Source organism: Ursus americanus, chromosome 18 (genome assembly GCF_024610735.1).
Source record: "Ursus americanus isolate L20-20 chromosome 18, mUrsAme1.1.p, whole genome shotgun sequence".
NCBI classification, from domain to species: Eukaryota; Metazoa; Chordata; class Mammalia; order Carnivora; family Ursidae; genus Ursus; species Ursus americanus.
Genome location: NC_142144.1, coordinates 10,497,763 through 10,520,564, shown reverse-complemented (window position 1 = coordinate 10,520,564; position 22,802 = coordinate 10,497,763). Strand labels below are relative to the sequence as shown.

General features: G+C 61.3%; 1 protein-coding gene across 1 annotated transcript; it reads left to right on the top strand.

Moving 5' to 3' along the window:
• The first annotated feature begins 1,163 nt into the window (after nt 1–1,163).
• ADGRD2 (adhesion G protein-coupled receptor D2) lies at nt 1,164–22,706 on the top strand. The gene is made up of 27 exons (XM_087869384.1): nt 1,164–1,242; nt 2,678–2,772; nt 3,154–3,217; nt 3,551–3,763; nt 4,080–4,721; nt 5,134–5,232; nt 5,599–5,684; nt 5,957–6,238; nt 7,657–7,768; nt 8,465–8,599; nt 9,097–9,220; nt 9,645–9,750; nt 10,751–10,806; nt 11,451–11,577; nt 12,800–12,903; nt 13,099–13,201; nt 13,481–13,634; nt 14,145–14,278; nt 14,365–14,480; nt 15,347–15,467; nt 19,494–19,535; nt 19,649–19,702; nt 19,785–19,899; nt 20,480–20,538; nt 20,854–20,884; nt 21,174–21,248; nt 22,487–22,706. Exons 2-27 carry the CDS (start codon nt 2,737–2,739, stop codon nt 22,702–22,704), a joined length of 3,408 nt encoding a protein of 1,135 aa, XP_087725510.1. The 5' UTR covers nt 1,164–1,242; nt 2,678–2,736; the 3' UTR covers nt 22,705–22,706.
• The last annotated feature ends 96 nt before the right edge of the window (nt 22,707–22,802 follow it).

The following is a 22,802-nucleotide window of genomic DNA, read 5'->3' as shown; positions in this document are numbered from 1 at the left end:
CAGAGTCCTGGGACCAAGCTCAGCAGGGAGCCCGCTTCTCCCTCTCCCCTGCCCCCCCATGCTCTCTCACGCTCTCTCCCTCAAATAAATAAATAAAATCTTTAAATAAATAAATAAATAGCCATCATAAGATGGTAAATTTTATTCTATGTGTTTTACCACAACAGAAAAAATGGGGGGGAACCCATAAACCATTGTGCTGCCAGCAAGCTACTGTAACACCGTAAGGGAAATTCTGACAAGAATGCCAGACGTACTGTATGCCTGGCACCGCGTACAAGCCACAGGCTTTGTCAACGTCGCTTAAATCACACAGCAGCCCCTTGACTTGTGTACTATTATCCACATATTATAGATGGGGAAACGGGGGCTCAGAGAAATTAGAAATGGCCTCGAGTCGGTCAAGATGCACTTGGATCTGTCTGACCTCCCTCCCAAGCAGGAAGCCCAGCTACCCAGGCAAGAGAGTGCCTCCAGCCCCAGTTCCATACCACACCTACTGGGAGCTCCCCTTCCCCTTAGCCTCCCTCCCCAGGCTCTGCCCTCAGAGGCACAACCCTTTCATTTTTAATTCCCCCCACCTCACACACAGAGGGCCTCCTCGGCCCACCTCGCCCTTAACATTTTGAATGGCCTGGAGGAAGACCCAAAGACCCAGGTTCAAGGCTGGGCTCTGCCACTCACCAGCTGTCTAACTTGGGGGGGAGCCCTCAGTCCTTATCTGGAAAATGGTATGACGGCCCCTGCTCACAATGGGTTAAAAGTAAAAGAGAGGAGGTCTGTAGGGGAGCAGCTTGGGATACTGAATGCTCCTTCCTTTCCCACCGTCCAGCCTGAGATGGGGTTGGAAGTCCAAGGATCCTTCCGCTTCTACAAGTTTATTTGGGATCCAAGCCGCACAAGGTGGCCCCTTCTAATCGAGCGACTTCACCTGTGTGTTGTGGGGCATAGCAGGTCCCCTCCAGGAACCGAGGCACTCCCGGCAGGTGCACTCCACGCGCGCTCCCACCGCGCGGGCTGGCGGGGCGCCTGGCCAGTCGGACGCGCGCAGGAGGGCGGGGGTCCCTGACTCTCAGCGGCTGGGGCCGAGGGGCGGGGACTCCTAGGACCGCCCCGGCACCGCCCCCCCGCCGCGGGTTCCCCTGCGAGGCCGAGAGCTAGCCCAGAGACTCAGCGACTGGACGTCGTCCCCGAAACGCTTCGCAGCCAGTGAGCCGGCCGCAGGCGCCGGGCCAGGAGCAGGTGAGGAGCTCGGCTTTGACGACGGGAGGGATCGGTGGGGGGAAGGGGAGGCCCTTGCCCTGGCCCATCGGCCTAGGAGGGATTCCCCATGGCCCCTCGCGGACGAGGGACACGCAGTGTCGGCCCGACTTCGCCTCTCCCTCCTGGGGGCCAACGAGTGTATGGTGAGCGTGGAAGGTGGGGAAGGAGTTTGTGGGGGGCAAATACAGGCAAACGTGAACAGCGCAGTGAGGCTATCAGCATTGAATGAGCCCCTACTGTGTGCCCAGCACATGCTAGGGACCAAGCCTCAGTCTTGGACCAGACTCCTACCATTACCCACCCACTGAAGGTGGGGGTGGGGGGTGGGCCAGGTGCTGTTTGAAAAGGGGAAAAGTGGGGCGCCTGCCTGGCTCCCTGGGTAAAGCATGCAACTCGTAATTTTGGGGCGATGGGTTCAAGCGGCACCTTGGTTGTGGAGCCTACTTAATAAAAATAAATATATAAATAAAAAATAAAAAGGGGAAAAGTGACAATAAATTGGTGCTTTTCAGAATCCCAAGTGTGAACCCCCATGTATTCCTGTGCTGGGATGTGTTTGATTTTCACACTTACGCACTTTTTCTGGAAAGGGGGAAGGGGTTTGAATTATCACTGGTGATGGCTGCAGACTTCCAGATGGCGTGAGGCCAGCTGGCGGGACACAGTGGAGCAATCTTTGTTCTCCAGTGTTTTCTGGGACCCATTTGTGCTTGGCCACTGCTGGAGTAGAGACCCAGGAGGCCTGAAGCCCCCCAGACTGCTAAGAGCCACCCCCAAACCATCCACGATTAAGTTATCCCCAGCTCACTACCGCCGAGTGGCCGTGGCAGGCCTGCCATCAGTGCGGGCTGGAGGCAGTGATCCCAGGCTGATCCTGTAGGAGGCGCCGCTGAGGGTGGGAGGCCAGTCCAGGCAAGAGGGACAGCGCGTCAAAGGCCTGGAGAAGAGATGCTGCCTGGAGAAGTGGGAGCAGCTTGGGGGACAGGGGAAAGGTGACTATGGGGCTGGGGCGGGGGTGCTGTGGCTGGATAGTGAGACCAGTGAGGCCAGAGCTCAGCAGAGGCCTCATGAGGCAGAGCCTTGAATGCCGAGCTGTGAGCCCAAAAGGTCACAAGGAGGCCTAACAGGGATCCTGCGCTCTGTTTCCCCCTCTCTCTGGCCAGGCTGCTGCTGCCTTCCCTCCCCACCCCCCAGCTGTTCTCAGCTCACCAGGGCTACAGCGTTCCCCAGCTGTGGTCCTAGAAGGGGCTCCTGGAGACCATCCTTTTGTATAAGTAAATGTCAAGTAGATGTACCCAGCCCATCCTGGGCTCCCAGCCCAGTAAGGTCCAGGAGCCAAACACGGGGGAAGATGACAGAGGGGGTAGTAAGGCAGGACGCTGAGCTACTTTTCTTTGCTTTTTTCCTTCCTCAGTCCACAGTGGCCACATCTGTGACCCTTGCTGTCCCTCACCTGCCCCTGCTGGCTCCAGAATGGCCTCCTGGCGTCACTGCCTCCTCTACCTCCTGGTACCTGAAACTGGGGGACAGGGGAGGGTGGGGTGGCAGCCAAGGGGACTCAAAGCTGCTGGGTTCCAAGTGGGCACCTCTGAGGTCACTGCGAAGGTCACACGACATAGGTCTTTGGCAATGATAATAGAATAAAACCTTCCACTGGTGCCGCACCTTTTATGTTCACTCATCAGCTTGTTTATTCCTCACATGGTGGGGGGCGGGGTGGAGGACTGGACAGGCTCAAGGCAATGAAACGCCCTGCCCAAGATCCAGTCTGGGTGGGACTTGAACCCAGGTCTGACCCCAGAGCTTGCAGCTTCCCATGCATCCTGCCAGAGCACACAGTAGGTATTCAATAACTGACCTGACCCAGCCCCGACCTGTCTTTTTTCTCAGATAAGGAGTCTCTCTGGGACCCCCTCCAACTCACCAGCTGAATCAAGGAGCTCCTGGGTCGCAGGTTGGTATGAGGGCCCCAGAGGGGCTCCCCCTTCCCCCAGCTCTGCCAGTCTATGGTCCACCTGGTGCATTGGCCTCTAAAGCAAAAGAAGGGAGGAGATGCCATTTGGTTCAGCCCCATCATCCCGGGCCCCGGGCTGAAGGTTTCACTCGTGTCCATCTTCTTCTTGCCACTATACACATGACAAAACAGGCTCAACAAAGGGCTAGACCCACAGGTCACAGAGCACTCAGCCCTGAATGACTCCTGGCTCAGTGTCCACAGCCCACCCCACCCCAGGGGTCACATGCCCACACACTGCTCTCCCACACTATCTGTCCTCTGACCCTGCAGCTCCAGTGCGCCCTGGGGAGGTAGTGGCGACTGCAGATGGGGTGTGCAAGTTTCCAGGGCAGCAGCTGAGCTGGTGGCAGGCTCAAGAGTCTTGTGAGCAGAGGTTTGGCCACCTGGCACTCGCGCCTCCAGCTGGGGTCCTTGCTCCACGGCTGCCCAACCCCATCTGGGTGCGCCAAAAAGAGGCCCCTCTTCGGAGACCCCCGAAAAGGCGTGAGTGTGGGCCCAGGGCCTGGGAGGAGGAGGCAGGGGGACAGAAGCTTTGGCGACCTCCAGAGTTGGAGCCCATAGTAGCAGTTCTCCGGGTCGAGCCCAGAAGACTTCCCCCCATCACATCTCCAGGTTCCCTTGTCCTGTACTAAAACAGAGGGTTAACAGCCTGGGTATGGGCACTGGAGCCCCCATTTCTTCCTTCCCAATAGAGGGAGATACCCCAAAGCCCAGAAGGGGCCCTATACCTGCGCCGGTGGGTAGCCAGAGGATATGCGCAGCTGGGGTCACTGAGGCCCCGACCCGCGTGTCCCCGCAGGCGCGCTCACCACGGCCGCGCTGGTGTTCGGGGAGCGGACCGTGGACAGGGCAGCAAGGCTGCGGACGCCCCTGCCGGCGCTGGGGGCGCTGACTGCGTGCGCGCACGTGCAGTGGGACGCCGCCTCGCCCGACATGGCCGCGCTCTTCTCCCTCGCCGCGCCTGCGCTGGCCAACGCGCTACAGATGCGCGCCTTCGCCGAGCCGGGCGGCACCGTGCACGCGGCGCTGGTCGTGCGCGGCCACCACGCGCCCTTCCTCGCCGCCTTCCGCGCCGACGGCCGCTGGCACCACGTGTGCGCCACGTGGGAACAGCACGGCGGACGCTGGGCGCTGTTCGCTGACGGGCGGCGGCGCGCCGGGGCGCGGGGACTGGGTGCCGGCCACCCGGTGCCGGCAGGCGGCATCCTCGTGCTGGGCCAGGATCAGGACTCTCTTGGCGGAGGCTTCTCGGTGCGCGATGCCTTCAGCGGCAACCTCACCGACTTCCACCTGTGGGCTCGTGCGCTGAGCCCCGCGCAGCTGCGCCGGGCGCGAGCCTGCGCGCCGCCACGCGGCGGCCTGCTCTTCCGCTGGGACCTGGGCGCCCTGGACATCACTCCCTCGTTGCTGCCGCCCCTGCGGGTGCGCCTTCTCTGTCCGAGTACGGCCCGCCCCGCCCCCTGGCTGCTAAGCCCCGCCCCACCTCTCGGCTCAACGCCCCGCCCCCTGGCTCCTGTAGGCTCCCTTCAGAGCTCGAGCTTGCGACCCAGACCCAGCCCACCTCTTGCGAACCTGGCCACGCCCAGCTCTGGCCACGCCCTCCCCAAGCAGGGCGGGCAAATGTCCAGTCCCAGTAGCTTGAGTAGGCTCACCCGCTAGCCCCCTTGCCTTTAGCGGCCTTGTGCTGGCTGCAGCGCCTTCACCCGGGTTCCCACGTCGCCCCCTAACTTGGGGGCTTTGCGTCCTGGCCCCCTAAGGTGTACAGATGCCTTCAAGGCCCGAACAGGCCGGTGGGTCACGGGGGCTGCTGGGGAGCCAGGATACAGCCCTGACACCTGTCCCATCCCTGCCAGTGCCCTCAGAGGAGTGCCCTACATGGAACCCAGGATCTCGTACGGAGGGCTCTTTGCTCTGCCTTCAACCACGGCCCTTCCTCTGCTGCTACCGAACAGGTGTGCCCTGGCAGTGCCCAGGGCTCTGCTGAAGGGAGAGCTGGGTATGGAGCCGTGTAGGCCAAGGGGGAGTGAGCAGTTGGCACAAACTGGGAATTCAGAATCTTCTCAAAGTCTCAGGGCCTCCACGGAGCCCAAACTACAGGATGGGGCGGGGGGGCCAAACAGACCCGGAGGTGAATCCCTGCTGTGTGTCCTTGGGCAAGTGATTTGGCCATTGTATGACTCAGTTTCCCCATCTAGAACATTGTAAGGCTCCAGACACACAGCTGTCAAAATGCTCTTCCTCCCTAAGCAGCAAACCGTGGGTGGAGCCCCTCTGGGCCATGTTGCTCAGGACCCGGCCTGGCATCCCCTCCTTTGCAGAAACGTACCAGCGGCTGCAGGACGCCCAGTCATGGCCTGGCCAGGATGTTATCAGCCGAGTCAATGCCTTGGCCAACACCATTGTGGTGAGTCCCCCTTCCAGGGGGCTGAAGAGTCTGGGGACACTATGGGTCACCTCCCTGCACTCGGTTTCCTCACCTATAAAGGGGACGCCCACCTAATGTGTCTTCAGCAATTAAGGGTTGCTCATATTCCCTATTGGGAGCCCTTGAGAGCTGGGGGCTTGTGATACGTTTGACATGGGCCCACCAGGAAGACCCTAGCGGGGCCCAAGTGTGACCCCTGGGAGATCCCTCCTAACAGCCAGACCGGCCGTAAGTGGCTGCTCTGCCCACAGCTCCTCCCGGACCCTCTCTCTGAAGCCCACGGACACCTGTCACTGGCTGAGGCCTCCAGCTTCCTGGGTATCCTGGAGAGAGTCCTGGCAAAGGAGGCCGCTCCCCTGGGCCCGGCTGCGCTGCTGGCCATCGTGCACTTCCTGAAGAGGGTGACAGCCCTCGGGGCTGGGGAGCCAGAGCCCTTAACAGGACCCTGGGAGCAGCTAGGCCAGGGTGTCATGTCCGTGGCCAGCCTGGTCCTGGACGAGCAGCTGGCTGGCACGTGGCTCTCAGTCAGCGAGGTGAGGCTGGCAGGGCTGGGGAGGGGGGGATGGCGGGGAGGCCTGGGCTCCAGTTCCAGCCTTGCCTCCGGCTTGTTGTGTAGCCACGGGCCAGTCAGCACCGTTGCTGAGCTCCATCTCTCAATCCATCAAAAGAAGCTCCTCTTTAAAAAAAAAAAAAAAGATTTTATTTGTTTATGAGAGAGAGAGAGAGAGAGCGAGAGCACACAAGCAGGGGGAGCAGCAGAGGGAGAGCGAAAGCAGGCTCCCTGAGCAGGGAGCCTGACGTGGGGCTTGATCTCAGGACCCTGAGACGCTTTAACCAACTGAGCCACCCAGGTGCCCCAGAAGCTCCTCTTTTATCTATTATAGAAGTTGAACTTCCACACACAACCACTCTTGAATAATAGTTTCTGCAGATGAAAATAAGAGCCACTAATCAATAAAGACCTCCCCCATATCCAGGAATCTGGCGACCCCCCTAAGAGGGAGGTCTTCTGTGCTGAGTGTTCGGCCATCGTGTCTTCCAACACAGCCCAGACGCTCAGGAGAACAGGAGAGATGCTCTCCAGATGGCACGGGGGTGGGAACCATCCTTTGGCGGAAGTGGCTGTTGGCTCGGGAGTGACCGGCCTAGAGAAAGGAGAGAACGAGGGGTCATAGACATGGCGTGAAAGTCTCTGGGGCAGAAAGGACAGAGATGGTACCACGGCAGCCCGAGAGGCCAGAACGGGTCCTGGGCTTGGGGATAGGCTGGAGAGGGCACCACGGGGGAGCCTGTTTCCACGGAGTGGTCCCCCTGGGGACGTGAGCACCCATCCTGGGAAGGGTGTGGACCCATGTTTGACTGGGGGTCTGAGGCACTGTGGTAGAGAGGCTAGGAAAAGCTGGGCTCTGAACCCTGGTTTTCTTCCCTGGAGAACAGGGATGATCCTGCCGGCCCTGCTGAGGCCGTGAGAGGAGGAAACGGGCGCAGCGATGGCCCGCCTAGCCCAGGGAAGTTGTCCCATTACTGCACGCCTCCCCTGCCCGTGCTGGGCCTCGGCCCCCCCATGGCTTCTCTTTTGGAATCTAAAGATTGAGCACCTTTTGTAGGTCTAGCGCTGAACCAGACCAAAGAAGGGAGAGGCACGAACCCACGTTCAGAGTGTGTGGTTGGAAACGACCGGCCGGCAGACCCGGGACCCGGGGAGGCCTTCGCCTGGGCTAGGCGGTGATGTGGCTCAGGAGAGGCTTGCAGAGGTCAGAGGAGGCCCATCGGGCTGGGCCTCAGACACCAGCCTGAGGACCCAGGACTTGCTCCTGGAGGCCCTGAGGAGCCCCTGAGCTCCTGGAGCAGGCAGGCCACTTCACAGATCTCTGGGGATGCGCTCGCCACAGCGGGCAGAGCGGGCGGCAGGGGGCAGGGCGGGAGGGAGCTGAGATGCGGCTCCTGCCAGGTGGTCGGCGGCCCCATGGCCCTGGTGGCAAGTGTACAGCGCCTGGCGCCCCTGCTGAGCTCCGTGCTGACGTCCCAGCAGCCCCGACTGCACATCCAGCACCCCCGAGCCGGTGAGCCTGCTCGCCACCCATCCCGCACAGCTGGGCCCCGTGTGCGGCCCAGGCTCAGAGGTCTCTCCTCGGCCTCCGTCACTTCCATTCTGTTTCCTGCCTGTGGCCGCGCCTGCCCTCCCTCCAGATGCCCTCTCTCCCCTGACCTCCTAGCGGACTCCTACCTGTCCTTCTGAACCTTGCTTGGGCATCACCTCCTCCAGGAAGCCTTTCTGGTTTTAGCTCTCTCCTGACAGTCAGTTCCTCCTTCTGCCGTCACCCCAGTGGCTTGACATATCTCTTAGTGCCTTTGTGGTAATGACATCATTCCTCCTGAAGCTCTCTGAGTTTCAGGACCATTTCTGAGTCATTTCTGCATCTCAGGCCAGACCCAAACACACACTCAGTGAGTGTTTGTAGATTGACCGGGGCTCATAGGGTGGAACTTTGGCAAAACCTGTGTCCTTTGGGTGCCCAGTGGTTTCTGGTGGCACATTGATATTCAGGTCCTGGCCCCCAGGGACCTGCTTCTCAGTGATCCCCTCCCCTGGACTTGAAGAAGTCAGACTTACCCTGGGCGAGGTGCTGAGCCTCTCTGAGCTGGAACAGTGGCCTGGCCCCGTGGCCGGAGGGGGCAAGCCGACCCTGCCAGCGGGGCCAGCCCAGCAGAAAGACCTCCCTCCGGAGGTCCAGCCACCCAGCCCCATTTGGTCCCAGGTCTGGAGGTGCAGAGCACACACTTGACGGAGGCCAGCACAGAGGGCTACGTGTTCACGATGCCCCGCGGGCACCCGGAGGGGCCCGGCCACATCCGTATCCCCGTCGGTGAAGTGAAGCGGCTCCTCGGGAAAGGTGGGTAAGGAGGGCGGGGTGGGGTGGGTCCCTCGTGGGGTCTGGGTCAGCCCTCATGTTGCTACCTCTGTGACTTTGAATAAGTCATCTCACCGTTCAGAGCCTGTTTCGTCATCTCTAACTGTCCTCTGTACATGCCTTGTGGGTTGTTAATGAGGTTACAAGCACTTGTCACAGAGTAGGTGTTCGCGGAGCCTCCTGCACTGAACCCCACACATTTCTTCTTGTAAGTGGGTGGTGGAGGGAGCCACCACCCTTGCTGCCATCCAGGGACATGGGGCCAAGGGCCTTAGAGCTGCCACGTTGAGCACATGAACCCTGGCTGGTTGGAATTCCAGTTCGACCACTTATGAACTGTGTGATCTTTGGGAAGTCAATTCATCTCTGTGAGCCTCAGTTTCCCTATCTGTAAGGTGGGCAGAGCCCCTCCCTTGGGCCAACTCGTGGCACTTGCTCAGTCACAGGGTGGGGTCTTGGGCCCCCTCCCACTTAGCCAGGCCTCTCCGGAGTCACCGTGATCTGCAGCTGGTTCAGCTCGAGTGTCTTCCAGCACACCGCAGGGGAGCCTGGCCTAGAGCCCCAGGCCTCTGACCGCTCAGAAGAAACAAGAAAGATGCAGGGGTAAGTGGGCCCCACCCAGTAGGCTGCTGAGGGCCTAGATCCCCTCCCCAGGGAGGGCTGGGCCTCCATCCCATCCCAGAGCCCTCATTCTGATAGGCAAATCTGCCTTTACCAGGACCAAACCCTCCCCGTCCCCAGCACACACAACATCTCTGGGCCTGCCAAAGGTGTGCCGCTGGAACCTGGCTTGACGACTATCTGGGGGCCTGGCTTCAGTGCTGAGACTCAGGGAGAAGACAGGGCTTACTGAGTTTGTAGCAAGTCCCCAAGGCGAAACTGGAACCCATGTGCCCTCATTCCAAGCTCAGCACATTTCCTGATGTTTCTTTGGACACAGAGGGTATCCTCTCCCCATCTCCAGGCCAGTCACTACCTCTCCTGCACAGCCAGCTGGTGGCCTTAAAAGCTCTCTCTCTCCCCGCAGGTTTCTAAGCACCCAGGTGGGCTCAGCCATCATCTCCGCTGAGGTATGGGATGAAACCGGGGAGGTCAGCACGGCCGTGACCTTTCACCTGCAGCACCAGGCCCAGGTACCGGGGGCGGGTGCTTCTGGGAACTGCCACCCCACTACACTTACCTGGTTTGGCATCCCCCTACCCCAATATTCATTCCTTTAAACCAAGGTCTAAAAACGTTCAAGAAAAATACTCATTCACAAGCCACGCCATCATCGTCCAGGGAACGGAAAGGGGAGTGGTCTGTGACACACTTTATGCTGCGTGCCTTACATAAGTGACGTCCATGTACTTCTCCAACTGCCCACTAGACATAGGCAAAAAGTGAGCTTGGCGGAGGGGCGGGGATGGGCCCCAGCTTGTAAGCGGCGGAGCTGGGATTTCATTATAGGCATGCGGGACTCGAAACACTGGTGGTCCCCATTGGAACATCCAGGGACACGTGCAGAGGCCTGCACGGCAACGTGCTCCTGACAGCTGGGACAGCCTAAGTGCCCAGCAAGGGGGTATGCGCAAAAAGCCACACGCAGCTATACCCTGGAAGAGCCCGCTAGGGTTATGCAGGAACAGGTCTTTTTCTATAAACTGATGTGGAATCCCAGAATTATATAAACCATATGTATGCATTTTTTTATATAAGCGGGCCCCTACTATGCATGGTGATGTGCAGCTTTTCTCTTTATTGAGCAACGTATCACGGAGCTCTTTCCTTGCCGGGAGATAGAGACCTGTCTGTTCATCTCAGCAGGTGCAGAACATTCCAAGAGGGCCGAGGCACAGTGGTTTAACCGCTCTCCGAAGGATGGGCATTTAGCTCATTCCCAGTATTTCAGTATTATACATGATGTTAGCATGCAAGCCTCCCCCTCCCTCCCCTCCGCTTCCCCACTGGCCTTTTTTCCCACCTCTTCACCCATGACTCACGCTAGGCAATCCCTGGTCCCTCCAACTCAGAGGCCTCAGCTTCCCCCTGCATCCTCCTGGTCTCCCTCTCCTCTCCATACGCGTTCACACACCTGCCCCGTGCCCCGATACACACTCACACACCTGCCCTGTCCCTGTGTCCTGCCCTCAGGCCTTCCCGCAGAAACTGGCGGAGCCTGTCTGTGCTTTCTGGAACTTCAGTATCAGGTGAGTTTCCACTTCCAAGTTCTTTAAATAAGGCAATTTGGTGTTCTTTTTTTTTTTTTTGAAGCCATCCATTCCGCTTGAGGATGAGGTGTGTTTTTGTCTCCAATCACCACCTGTCTTGCCTCAGGCCCTTCCCCAGCTCCAGCACAAGCTGGAGCAAGAGAATCTGTTACCGAGGAGGTAGTAAGCTCCCCGTCATGGGAGATATGCAAGCTCACTCTGTGGGGCGCCCAGGAAGAGACTAATCTGTCAGATAGGTGTTAGACTTGATGATATATCCAAGGCCAGGGCCCTTGGGCATTTGAAGGAGCAGAGGAGGGTCAGAGATGAGCCCCAGCTCCCTGCTCTGGATCCTTAGCTCGACATTAATCACTGTAGCTCAGTAATGAATGCAATTAATCAGTTGTAATCACTGGTATTGGCCGCATGGCCCCCTATCATCCCTGAGAGTGTTAGTGCGTTTTACAGATGGGAAACTGAGGCCCGGGGAGGGACAGAGGCTTGCCCAAGGTCACAAAGCTGGTTAGAGGCAGAGCAGTGATGGGCCCCAAGCTTTGGAGAGAGGCTTTTTCCTGCTTGCCACCTACCCCCACCCCACCCCCCACCCCATTTCAAGAGCCCTTCTGTTCCCTACCCTCCCCCAGCCCGGACACAGGGGGCTCCTGGGCCACTACTGGCTGCTCCGTGGCCACCCTTTACGAGGACTCTACCGCCTGCTTCTGCAACCACAGCACCAACTTTGCTGTCCTGCTGCAGGTGTATGACGCCCAGGTGAGTCCCAGAGCGGCAGGGTCGGGAGGGAGGAGTGGGGGAGGATGATGTAGGAACCAAGTCTCAAAGAATGACCAGGAGCTGAACAGAAAGGCATTCCCAGTGGAGGGCTAGTCCCAGCAAAGGCAAGGAGACTAGAAATGGCAGGCAGCCTCAGCACATTCGAGAACTTCTATGTGTCTGGAGCTCCCCTTGCCAGGCCCAGGAGTGGAAGAAGATGGAGGGACAAGGGGCAGGGGTCAGATCCCAGAGCCCAGGGCGCCCATGCGCTCAGATGGCGATTCTGTCGGCAGAGGACCGACACGAATGTGTTCCGCAGGAGCTGGATTTACCCCGAGGGTGCCCTCCGGTGCCAGAAGCGAGCTGGAGGGGCAAAGAGCAGCGAGGGGTCTGCGGGCAGAGGGCGGGGGTCCAGCCCTGGGGGGACGGCGGGACTGAGGGAGGAGGAGGTGGTCCCAGACAGAGGCCGGGGCAGCCAGGGGATGAGGGACGTCATCTCAGAGGGCACAGGAGGGTAACAGGGTGGGGCAGGCCATGGGGCTGAGGGCGTCGGGGTGGGAGAGGTCTCAGCTAGAGAAGAAGAGCCCATGGGTAAAGCCGTGGCTGGGATGAGGTCAGAAGGAACAGGAGACCGAACCACAGGAGGCCCCTGGGGGGACCCAGCATTTACACCCAGTTCCAGGAGAAGAGCAGGACAGGTGTGCTCACTGGAGCTGGCGAGGGACTCGGGGTGGTCACTTGCTAAGAGACTGAGAGAGACAGGGCCAGAGGCTCAGAAATGCCAGGGCCCTTGGCATTTGGGGAGCACACTAGAGAAACATACCATCAAACACACTTGTCCTGTAAAAACAGGGCATGGCCATGTTTGCACGTTGGCTCCATGCCCCCTCAGTGTGGGGGGGGTTGTCCTATGCCATCCCCTCCCTGTGGCTGCATCGGGCACCTCATCCAGGGCTCTCAGGGGCTGTGGAATCAGTGACAGCTGGACCAATCAGGACCAGGTTAGGGAGAGGCAGCAGGAGAGGACATGCAAATGCTCTCTTATTAAGTGCCTGCTGTATGTAAGCCTAGCCTCGCTGGCTGGTGCTGCGGCCATCCCTGCTTCACCGCAGACAAGGAGGCTTGGGGAGCCTGGCTGGACCGGGACGGGGTGAGGTCTGGTCTGCTCAGGTCAGGGCGGTGACGAGGTTGCTGTCCTCTGGGGTCTTCGGCCCTCCCGCAGAGGAGCGCTGAGGAGGAGTCGCTGCTGAGGACGCTCTCGTTTGTGGGCTGCGGTGTGTCCTTCTGCGCCCTGGCCACCACCTTCTTGCTCTTCCTGGCAGCCAGGTGAGTCGAGCTCCGGTCATGTCCATCCTTATCCCAGGAGACCCTGGTCCGGGGTCTCCCTCAGGGCTGGGGGCCCCCTGTGGAGCTGCCATCTCTGTCCCCATTAGCTCACCCACGGGGACCCAAGCAGGCAGCGGCTGATAGCGGGTGGGGGCTGCTGGTGGTGTCCTTGTTGACGGACTCCTGCCTGTCCAGGGTCCCCAAGTCAGAGCGAACCATGGTCCACAAGAACCTCACCTTCTCCCTGGCCTCTGCTGAGGGCTTTCTCATGGCCAGCGAGTGGGCAAAGGCCAACAAGGTGGGTACCCAGCAGTGTGCTTGTGAGCTCAGGGGGGACCAGACTTTTCTGGGTTGCCTCCCACATTGGCTCCCTTCACTTGGCTCCATTTCCTGGGGGGAGCATGGCCCAGAGATGAACAAAGGCCCAGAAGGGTGGAGGTGGGCCCAGGGCACAGCCCAGAGACCTTCCCCTCTGATCCCTCCTTGGGTTGGTGATGCTGGGCGTCAGCATGGGACCCAGAGCAGGGCTACGCCCATAGCTGGCCTTGCTGGGGCTCGGCCACCCTCCTGCCCACAGGTGGCTTGTATGGCTGTCACAGCCGTAATGCACCTCCTCTTTTTGGTCGCATTCTCCTGGATGTTGGTGGAGGGCCTCCTGCTGTGGAGCAAGGTGGTGGTCGTGAGCATGCGCCCGGGCCCCAGGATGACACTCTACTACGCCACAGGCTGGGGTGAGCCCCTCTGCTCCCCGCTCCTGCTCTGTTCTCAACCCTGCCTTGTGCAGCCTCTTGCTGCCCAACACCGCCCGATGCTCATCTCCACCAGGCACCCCGCACCCGCCTCTGACACGAGCTCAGCTGGCTCAGCTCTGTCACCCTCCAGCTAACCCAACCCCAGCCCATCCGTCGCCTTCCCCTCCAACTACATCAACTCCCCACCGCTAGCACCGCCTCCCTGATCCGTGGCCCAATGACCCCCCTGCCAGTCACCACCCTCCATCTCCACTGACTCCCACCCCTAAGCCCTCAGCTCCGTCCCAGATGTCCCGCTCCCCAGCGACTCGGGGCTCCAAGGCCACCCCAGAAGGATCAGGCCCACCCAGCCCCCTGCCCAGATCTCCCCGTGCCTACCAGTGCACTGCTGTCGTGGGACAGCTGTAGGTGCAGCTCTGGGGTAGGGGCCAGGTTCGGGGGAGGACAGGCTGCGAGGCATGGTCCCGAGGGCACTCATTCTTCTCCTAGGTGTGCCTGTGGCTATTGTGGCCGTCACCCTGGCCCTGTTCCCCCATGACTACGTGGCCGCCGGGCACTGCTGGCTCAATGTGCACACAGACGCCATCTGGGCCTTTGTGGGGCCTGTGCTCTTCGTGCTGACTGTGAGCGAGGAGGTCTGGGGGCCTGGCGGGGCAGGTCACGCTGGGGCAGGGAGAGGCCCTTTCAGCCACTGATGCCCGGTCTCCAGGCCAACACCTGCATCCTGGTCTGCGTGGTCATGGTCACGGTGTCCAGCGCCCGCCGCCGAGCCCGCATGCTGAGCCCACAGCCCTGCCTGCGGGAGCAGGTCAGGATCCAGACATGGTGAGGCCCAGAAGCGGGAGACTCAGCGGATGGGAGGCTCAGCGGATGGGAGCCTGTGCGTGTCCGTGGTGGCAGGATGTGGTCCTGAGGCCATGTGTGTTCACGGGTACAAGGCTACACCTGAGTATATGCGTGCACATGCATCCCTGCTTGTGTGTGCACGCACGCATGCGTGTGGCCATGGGTGGGCAGGGGCCATGTATGTCACCTGCGGGACGGTCATCAGTCCTAAGTGTCGATGAGTGGGAGGGTATAGAGACACGAGCCGCCGTCCTGCGGGCTCAACGTACTGATGGCACGGATGGCCTGGTAGGGACAAGGTAGGGGAGACCCCCAGATCAGGCAGTCCCCAGAAGTTCAGGTTCAGAGTGAGGATTTAGGTCCCTACCCCTGCAAGGACTCCTGTCACTCTCCAGGGCCATGTCCTGCTGAAAGGAGGATCCCCCTGGCCTTCCTCTTGCCCCCATCCTGTGCCAAGGGCAGGGCAACCCAAGCCAGTGGGTCCCCGAAAAGCCAGGGAGCCCCAGGGGTCCCTGAGAAGGGAAGACTTTGGACTCCACGCCCCCTGGATCCACGGCCCAGTCCTTAGCCCTCCCTGTGGACAGCCACCACTTCCTCTGAGCCAGGATTGGGACTGGAGCCCCATCTCCCCAGTGCCACTGCCCCTGCTTCAAACCACTTCTGGGCCTGAGAAGGGACAGCCAAGTCCAGCTGAAGATTCCAGCTACACCTAAGTCCTGAGCAGCGGTCCCCGGTCTGCACCTTGGACCCCTCCCCAGGCACCGCCCACACACTGCCCTACCCAGCAGACTGCAGGGGCTCCTGGGCCACGCCCGCCTCCCTCAGCCCTGCCTGCTCTCCTGCAGGGCCACGGTGAAGCCAGTGCTGGTCCTGCTGCCCGTCCTGGGACTGACCTGGCTGGTCGGCGTGCTCGTGCATCTCAGCCCGGCCTGGGCCTACGCCGCCGTGGGCCTCAATTCCTTCCAGGTACTTCCAGGCCCTGGACCATCTGGGACCAGGGTTCTGACATGCAGTAGAGCTCAGAGGGAGTGACTGGTTTGTCAGGAGATGGGAAAAGGAGTGTCCTCTCCATCACGGGAGTCACCAACAGCGACCAGGGGACATTGTTAAGAGGCAGGAGGGTGAGGGCAAGAGTGGGAACCAAGCCTCGAATCGAAGAGGCAGCACATCAGGGAGGATTTTGTGCCCATTTTCCAGTCGAGGGAGCTGAGGTCCAGATACTCAGGGCTGTGGCAGAAGCTCCAGGTCTCTGACTGGTGCTAGAGCGACCTCAGGCCTCAGCAGGAAGCCAGGGATGGGGCGCAGGACGCCTGTGACCTGTCCCCTCGGGATCAGTGGGTGGCCAGCTGTGGGGCGGCGTTCGCTGCATTGGCGAAGACAGCAGTTAGGAAAGGGTTTGGTTAGGAGGACAAGGCTCAGCCCACAGAAATGAGGCAGGAACAGTGGGGCTGCAGGAAGCCTCCTGTGTGCCTGTCGGGTCCTGTGTCTGGGAGCCACGGAGAGGGGTCAGACTAGGTCTTTGTCCTCAGGGGGTTTGCGATCCTGTGGGGGCCCAGACATAGACACAGACAGGCACAACCCAGGGGCCTGGGTGCTGGGACGGAGGTTGGTCCAAGAAGGGCCTTCCCCTCAGCCTTCCTGGTGCCCCCAGCACTGCCTCCTCTGTCGACACATCCTCCTCCCAGCTCCTGTCAGGGCTGAGAAAGGGGGTGGCTCAGGGAGGGACAAAGAAAGCTCAGGAAATGTACAAATTCTGTCCACGGTCCCTGTGTCCCAGAGCTCCTCCTGAGGACCTTCCCTCCTCTCCTGGGATGAAGGGGCCCGAGGCTGTTAGGCACTTAGATGCCCCGGTGCTCTGACCCCGGGACAGGCTCGTGTTTGTATCTCCGAACGAGCCTTACCCATGGGGAAACAGACCCCGCGAAGCCGTTGCCCAGGGCCTCGTGGTAGGAAGGAGCAGTACGGGGGCCCAAGTCCGGAGTCCGTGTTCTCAGCCAGCTGCACAGGGCCTGGCTTATTCCTGGAAGAGCTGCGGAGATTGCAGGGGGTGGCGGGTGCGGGGGCAGAGTTGGGGTCAGCAAAGGCCCGACCCGGTCACTCATCCAGATGTTCGCCGAATGCCTAGGAGGTGCCAGGCCCCGGGCCCTGCTCGAAGCAGTGGGGACAGAGCAGGCAAGGAGGCCGCAAAATGCCGTGTTCTTGTGGGGCCGAACACGGCCAAGGCCAGGTGTGAAGGGTGGGGGGGCAGGGAGCAAGGAAGGGTGCAGAAGGGACTACCAGGTCTCGGCCCACATCGCCTTCTCCTCCTGGGCCGTGGGGATGCTTTACTCTCGGCCAGGCGTGGGAGTGGAGAGAGGAAAGAAGGCGCCGCTGCTGGGGGAGCATAGAGGCCATGCCCAGAGAGGGGCCCAGAAAATGAAGAAAAACGGGGGTTCCAGCTATTCTCAAAGAAGCTTGGCTCCCCGAGACCTGCGTGGGCCTGAGCAGTGGGGGCGGAGGGCAGCACCGCACCCCTTCCCGGACACAGAGGAGCCCTTCCTCCAGCCCCACGCTTCCAGAGCATCCTGGGTTCAAACGTGGGCCCTGCCTGGTTAGCCTGCGACCCTGCCTGGGGTGCCCCCAACCCCCTCCAGTGCTGGCCGCGACAGCAGCAGCCCACTGCCATGCAACCACTGCAGTGACCCTCAGGTGGGCAGAGCCGCAGCCGTGGAGCCAGTGCCACCTCTCTGCCTCCCTCCCTCTGTCCCCCTCCCCATCCTTTCCTCCCCCCTTGTGTGGCTTCTTGGCCTGTCTCTGAATTTTCTCTGAGGTTCCTTCTCTGTCCCCTCCTCCGGCATGGCCCTCCCCCTGTGTCTCCCTTTCTGTTGACCTCTGACTCCCCGGCTTTTGTCCTTGAGCATGACCCCTCTCCCCTTCCCAGTCAGCCGTAGACTTTCCTTGCCAACATCTCCTGGTGAAGGAGAGGAGAGGCTGTCTTGCGGGGTCAGATGGCGTGTGACCTGGGACCATCTCCAGGCAGGTCCCGCAGTCAGGCTGCCTTCTCTGGGTCCCTCCCCACGTCTGGCCTTTCCTCTCTTCTGTCTTCCATCCACCTGCCATCCCTCCCTGTCTTCCTCCCCCTGCCCACCTCCAGGTGTCCCTCTCTCACTGTGTCCGGGGCATCAGCTGGGCAGGACCTGCCCTCAGGACCGCCCTCCTTCCCTGGAGCAGGCCTGGGCAGAGGGACCGAACTCAGCGGGGCCTCGTTCGCTCTTCCTTGAGGGCTGATGTGGCTCCTTGGGGCTCCCGGGCCGGGTGGCGGGTGAGCCGCGCTTCCAACCAGCTGGGGTTCCCGGGCCTGAGTCCTGTTGGGAGGCCCGCACAAGTTGAAACAAGCCTCAGCTTCCACATCTCTGTACAGGGGATCCTACTCTCCCCGTCACGGGATCCTTGTGGGGTTCAACAGAGGTGGTATTTGCAAAGGGCAAAGCACCACACATGGCACACCCAGGAGCCCTGGGAGCGTGAGCAGATCTGTTGCCTCCAGGCGCTCTGGGCTGGCGCTGGGCTGCATCCTGGAGAGAGCGTGCCCATGTGTGGGAGCCGGGAGCCGCCTTGGGGGGCCTCAGCCTGAGGGAGAGACCAACACCAAAGCCCACGCCCAGGGCGTGGCATGATGGAGGCCAAGACGAGCTGGGGACAGAGGAGCCACTTGTGGGGAAAGGCAGAAAGAGTGCTCCCTGGAGGGAGTGATTCTCAGCTAATTCCCAAACTCAATGAGAGAGAAGAATGTTTTAGGTCAGGGGAGCATGGTGGGACCCAAGGGAGACATGAAGCGGGGACACGTGAGCCAGTGAGAAATGGGACAGGAGGAGACGTGGGGGCCAGACCATGCAGGGTCCCCCGAGCTGTTGTAAGGAGCTGGGATGTGATCCCAGGAGTGCCAGGGAGCCTCGGAGAATGTTAGGCAGGGAGGTGCTGGTGGGGTTGGGGCGGGATTTGAAAAGCTGCCTTTGTTTGGGTGTGAGGAGCTGGTAAAAGGCTGCAAGGGGAAGGCAGGCTGGCTGGAGTGGGGGTCTGGGGGGCACCAGGGTCTGTCTTAGGGTGGACGGTGGTACCAACCCAGTTAGGGCCTAAGAACCAGGGGGAGCAGTCAGGCTCTGAGGCTGAAGCTAGAAGGCCTCAAGGAGCCCTCTGGACCCCAATCTGTGTCCTCCAGTCCGAGCCTCAGGGCCGGGGCTGTTACCCGTCCAGGTAGAATCTGAGGAAGGCCTAGGCTCGAATGCCACCTGCTGGGTCACACTTTGGCCTGGGACTCCTTGCCCTGTTCCCTGCCTCAGGCCCCAGGGTCCCTCTCCATCAAACAGGAAGAATTAATCCACTCTCCTCCCCCCAGTATGGAGCTGCTATGAGGGTTGTCACCCCAAGTGTGATGGCACTTTGTGAGTGGCCGCGTCCTCACGTGTGTGGGCAGGAAGAGCCAGCTACGACCCAGCCACCAAGCCGAGTCCTTCACACACAGCAGGAGCTGAGTCCTGGCTTCCACTTTCTAGGGTGAAGAGACAAAGGGTCAGAGAGACACTCAGCTAGAGGCACAAATCAGCCCACATTCACACATCTGCTGTCCCAGGACTTGATTCAGCCGTGATTTCAGGAAGGTGTCCCTCCCCCCGCCCCCACCACCCACTCCTGCAGCCATGATGAGGCTGTGAGGATGGGGCAGGTTGGGGTGGGGGAGCACAGAGGGACAAGAGGGCAGAGAGGCTGTCTGGCGGCCAGAGGCTGAAGGCATGGGGTCAAGTGGGGCAAGCCCCTTCTGGTTCTCTGTGCCATAGAATGTCACAGATGTCCCCTCCCAAGTGCAGGAAGGGGGCAGGGCAGGATTTGTGTTCATCAGCCTGTGTCTCGGAATGTCTGGCTATCTGTGGGTGTGTCTCTGTCATGGCCTCAGGGCCAAGCTGGGGGGGGGGTCCCAGGCAGTGACACCCACCCACATGCTGGGTCTGTCCCCAGGGGCCATATATCTTCCTGGTCTACGCTGCCTACAACAGGGAGGTGAGTCGGGGACACTGGCTGCTGGGGGGTGGGGTGGGCAGGGCTAACTTGCAGAGCACCTGGGGCTGGGGGTCAGGAGGGTCCGAGGCCTGCCCCCGATGCCCATCCCCCAGGTCCGGAGCGCCCTGCAGAGGATGACTGAGAAAAAGGCAACAGAGTCATTCACGGTGGGTGCGGGCACGTGGGGATCCTGGGACGGGAGGTCCCACTCACTGCCAGGATTCCAGTGCCCACACCCCTTCGTTTCAGGCCTGCTCCAGCCCCATAGCCCAAGGGTCCCACCCGAGGTCCCTGGGTCCCTGGGATGTGGCTCAGGACAACCCTGTAGCCTTGGCTCCAGCCCGAAGACACTTGGCTGTCAGAGGTAAGGCCACACCAGCCCCCAGTCTGGGTACTACCCAGAGCCTCAGTTTCCCCAGTGCTCAGGTAAAGCTGGGAAGGCAATGGCAGATCCTATTAGCCCATCTGAAAGACAAAAAGACTGAGGCCCAGGGAATTCTGCCAGCACAGGGCCTGGGGGATGGCTTAGAAATGGCTTATTTTTTCCCACCACCACCTGGGAACGGGGCCCCTGCTGCGCAGCGCAGAGGCAGGGCTTGCCCAGGGTCACCTTCCTGGGGTCTCCATGCAGATGGGGTTTACGGGTTCCCGAAGCCAGGTGGGTAGATGAGGTTCGGGTAGATGAGATAGAGCGTGGGCTAAATGACTTCAAGGCAGGCCAGGAGTTTCAGTCCCCGCTCCTAGTTCACCTGCTGTGTGCCCTTGGGCATGTTACCTTCCCTCTCTGGGCCTTAGTTTCTTCATCATTAATCTGTGGACTAAACCTTTGAGGGGATTCTTAAGGTCTTTGATAATGAGGTCCTGTCCAGGGCGGGAGAGCAGAGAGAGAGCTTCCTGCCTCACCCTCTGAAAAGTTCACCCACTCCAGTGTTTTTCTCCTGTAGGGACCCACGGCCCCAGAATCCCCACAACCTTCTCCTCCATTGCAGAACCTGAGAGACCAGTGAGGCTGGGACAGGGGTGGCAGGGTCTTGCCAGGGGGCTAGAAAGTATGTCCCACAGGGTGGGGGAAACCACAGGGACTAGGGGAGGGTTCGGGGCAGGGGGCTTCCTCTGGGGATCCAAGGGGCCCCATTCCTCATTTACCAGGTGGTAGGGCCCCGGGAGCCGCTGGGAGGTGCTGAATGTGCAGGGGCAGAACCTGAATGCCAAGGCCACTGGGGGTGGGGGAGTCATCACCAAGGTCACCGAGGGCCCCCAGGGCAAGGGGGAGCTGAAGGAGTGGGGCCCTCTCCCCTGACATCCTCCTCGTCCTCAGGCTGTGGAGCTCACAGCATTCAAGGCAGCAGGTATGGCTCCCACCCCAGGGGGTTCCCTTTTTCCCCTTGGCACCTGGACACCCCCTTGGCCCCACTGCACCAGGATGGAAGCGATTTGAGAAGCGAGCCCACCTGACCTCCTGTTGGGCTGAAAGTCCCCCATGAGCACCCTGGCGGCCTGTCCGGAAGTGCAGGGGTCTTTGGGACAGGCGCGCTCAGGGGGTAGATTTGGGACCCCTTCCCAGAGCCAGTGCTGCAGGAGGGGCAGCGAGCAAGGAGCCTGCCTTCCTCTGTGCACCCCCTCTGTCTGGCCCCCCAGGCCCAGCCTCCTGGCCGCACCCCTCTCAGAGCCCCTGTCTTGATGCCTCGTGGGCCGAAAGGAGTTCCAAACCTGGTGAGAAGCACGTGCTTTCCTCGCAGGCCCAGTTCCCCCAACTGGAGGGCTGATGGGGGCCTGTGCGCAGCGGGGCAAGGCTGGGGCTGCCCCAGGCCCTGCTCACGGAGAGGACTGAGTCTGGGGAACTCAGCCCAGCCGAGGGGAGCCGAGGGGCCTCTGGCCACGGTCAGCCTCTCTCAGCCTGAGTCCCCCAGTCTTAGCGCACAGCTGACTGCAGGAGGGGCCGCCAGGCACTGTCCCGCCTCAACCCCAGGGATCCTTCCCAGCCTGGGCAAGAGGCCTGTTTGTGCGGCTCTAACCTGGGCTGGGTTCTCCGCTAAAGCCCTGCATTTGCTGACTCCTTTCATCTGGGGACCTGGGGAAAGTATCCTCCCGTGGAGCAGATGGGGAAGCTGAGCAGTGGCAGAGCTGGGGTCAGCTCCCACCCCACAGATGGGGAAACTGAGGCACCGGGGCAGTCACATAGGTGTAAGCGGAGGCATATTCGAAACCCAAGTCCTTAGGACCGCAGGCTCCCAGCGGGCCTCCTCCCCTGCCTGGTGTCCCGGTCCCCCGAGCCTCAGCTCCCCCTTCCGCAAAGTGGGCAGGAGGCGCCCCCTGCAGGCCAGCGCGCGGTGGGCCTTCCGCGAGGCCGACGGCGCCCCCGCTCCCGCGGGCCCCCAGCCTCCCGCCCCGCACCCTCGCCCCTCCCCCCACCCCCGCAGGCGCGGCGCCGGTGGGAACAAGAGCGGCAGAGGCGCCTCTGCGCTCAAGTGACAGCGCCTTTGTCTCTGCTGAATGGGTGCGTTGCTAAGGCCGCTCGTAGCAACGGAGCCGCTTCCACCTCGGCCCACGGGCGGCCCCACCCTCCGGACCCCCACCCTGCCTCGCCCTCCCTCCGGACGCCCTGGCCCCCCTCCCCCTCCGCACCCCACGACCTTCTCAGGTGGCCCGAGCACGAGGTGCGGGGGAGTGAAGGCTGCCAGCCCCGCGTCCCTCACGAGGCAGCCACCGCCCTACCTGAAAGCCCAGGGAAGCCTCTGGGCATCAGGTGTTGTTTGGGAGAAACTGAGGCTCAGAGAGGAGATGGGGGAGACTGCCCAGGGCCCCCCGGGCCAGAATCCGCCCCCCCCAGGGCTTCCCCCAGCCTCAGTTTCCAGTCCCCTTCAGGGGGCCCCCACCACGCTTCTCCGCCAGCTCAGCCCAGCACCTTCCTCTCAGATTTCTAGAAAGAGTGCGTGTGGACTTTACTCCAGGCTCTGCGGGGGACCCCTGCCCGACGACCCCTGCCGGATGGACGGACGGCGGCCACCGCACCACCACCCACTGCCTGTGCCTCAGCCTCAGCCTCCGAGGCTTCCAGCAGGAGCCCTCACTGGTGCCCTGCGAACACGGCTGCGCCCCACAGCTCAGCCCCCCGAACTTCGTCCAAGATTGTCCCCCCCACACCCTTCCGGCCGCCTTGAAGTGCTGACAGCCCCGTGGTAGCTCACCTAATAAATGGTACTACCCTGACCTGGTCCTCCCTGGGGGTCACCCTGGCCTGGGGAGGGGGACAGGATGCCAGGCTCT

Coding starts and splice junctions, on each gene's coding strand:
- ADGRD2 (XM_087869384.1), top strand. CDS start 2,737: ATGGCCTCCTGGCGTCACTGCCTCCTCTACCTCCTG. Junction 3,764..4,079: donor TCGGAGACCCCCGAAAAGGC/GTGAGTGTGGGC, acceptor GTGTCCCCGCAG/GCGCGCTCACCACGGCCGCG. Junction 21,249..22,486: donor CGAAAGGAGTTCCAAACCTG/GTGAGAAGCACG, acceptor ACTTTACTCCAG/GCTCTGCGGGGGACCCCTGC.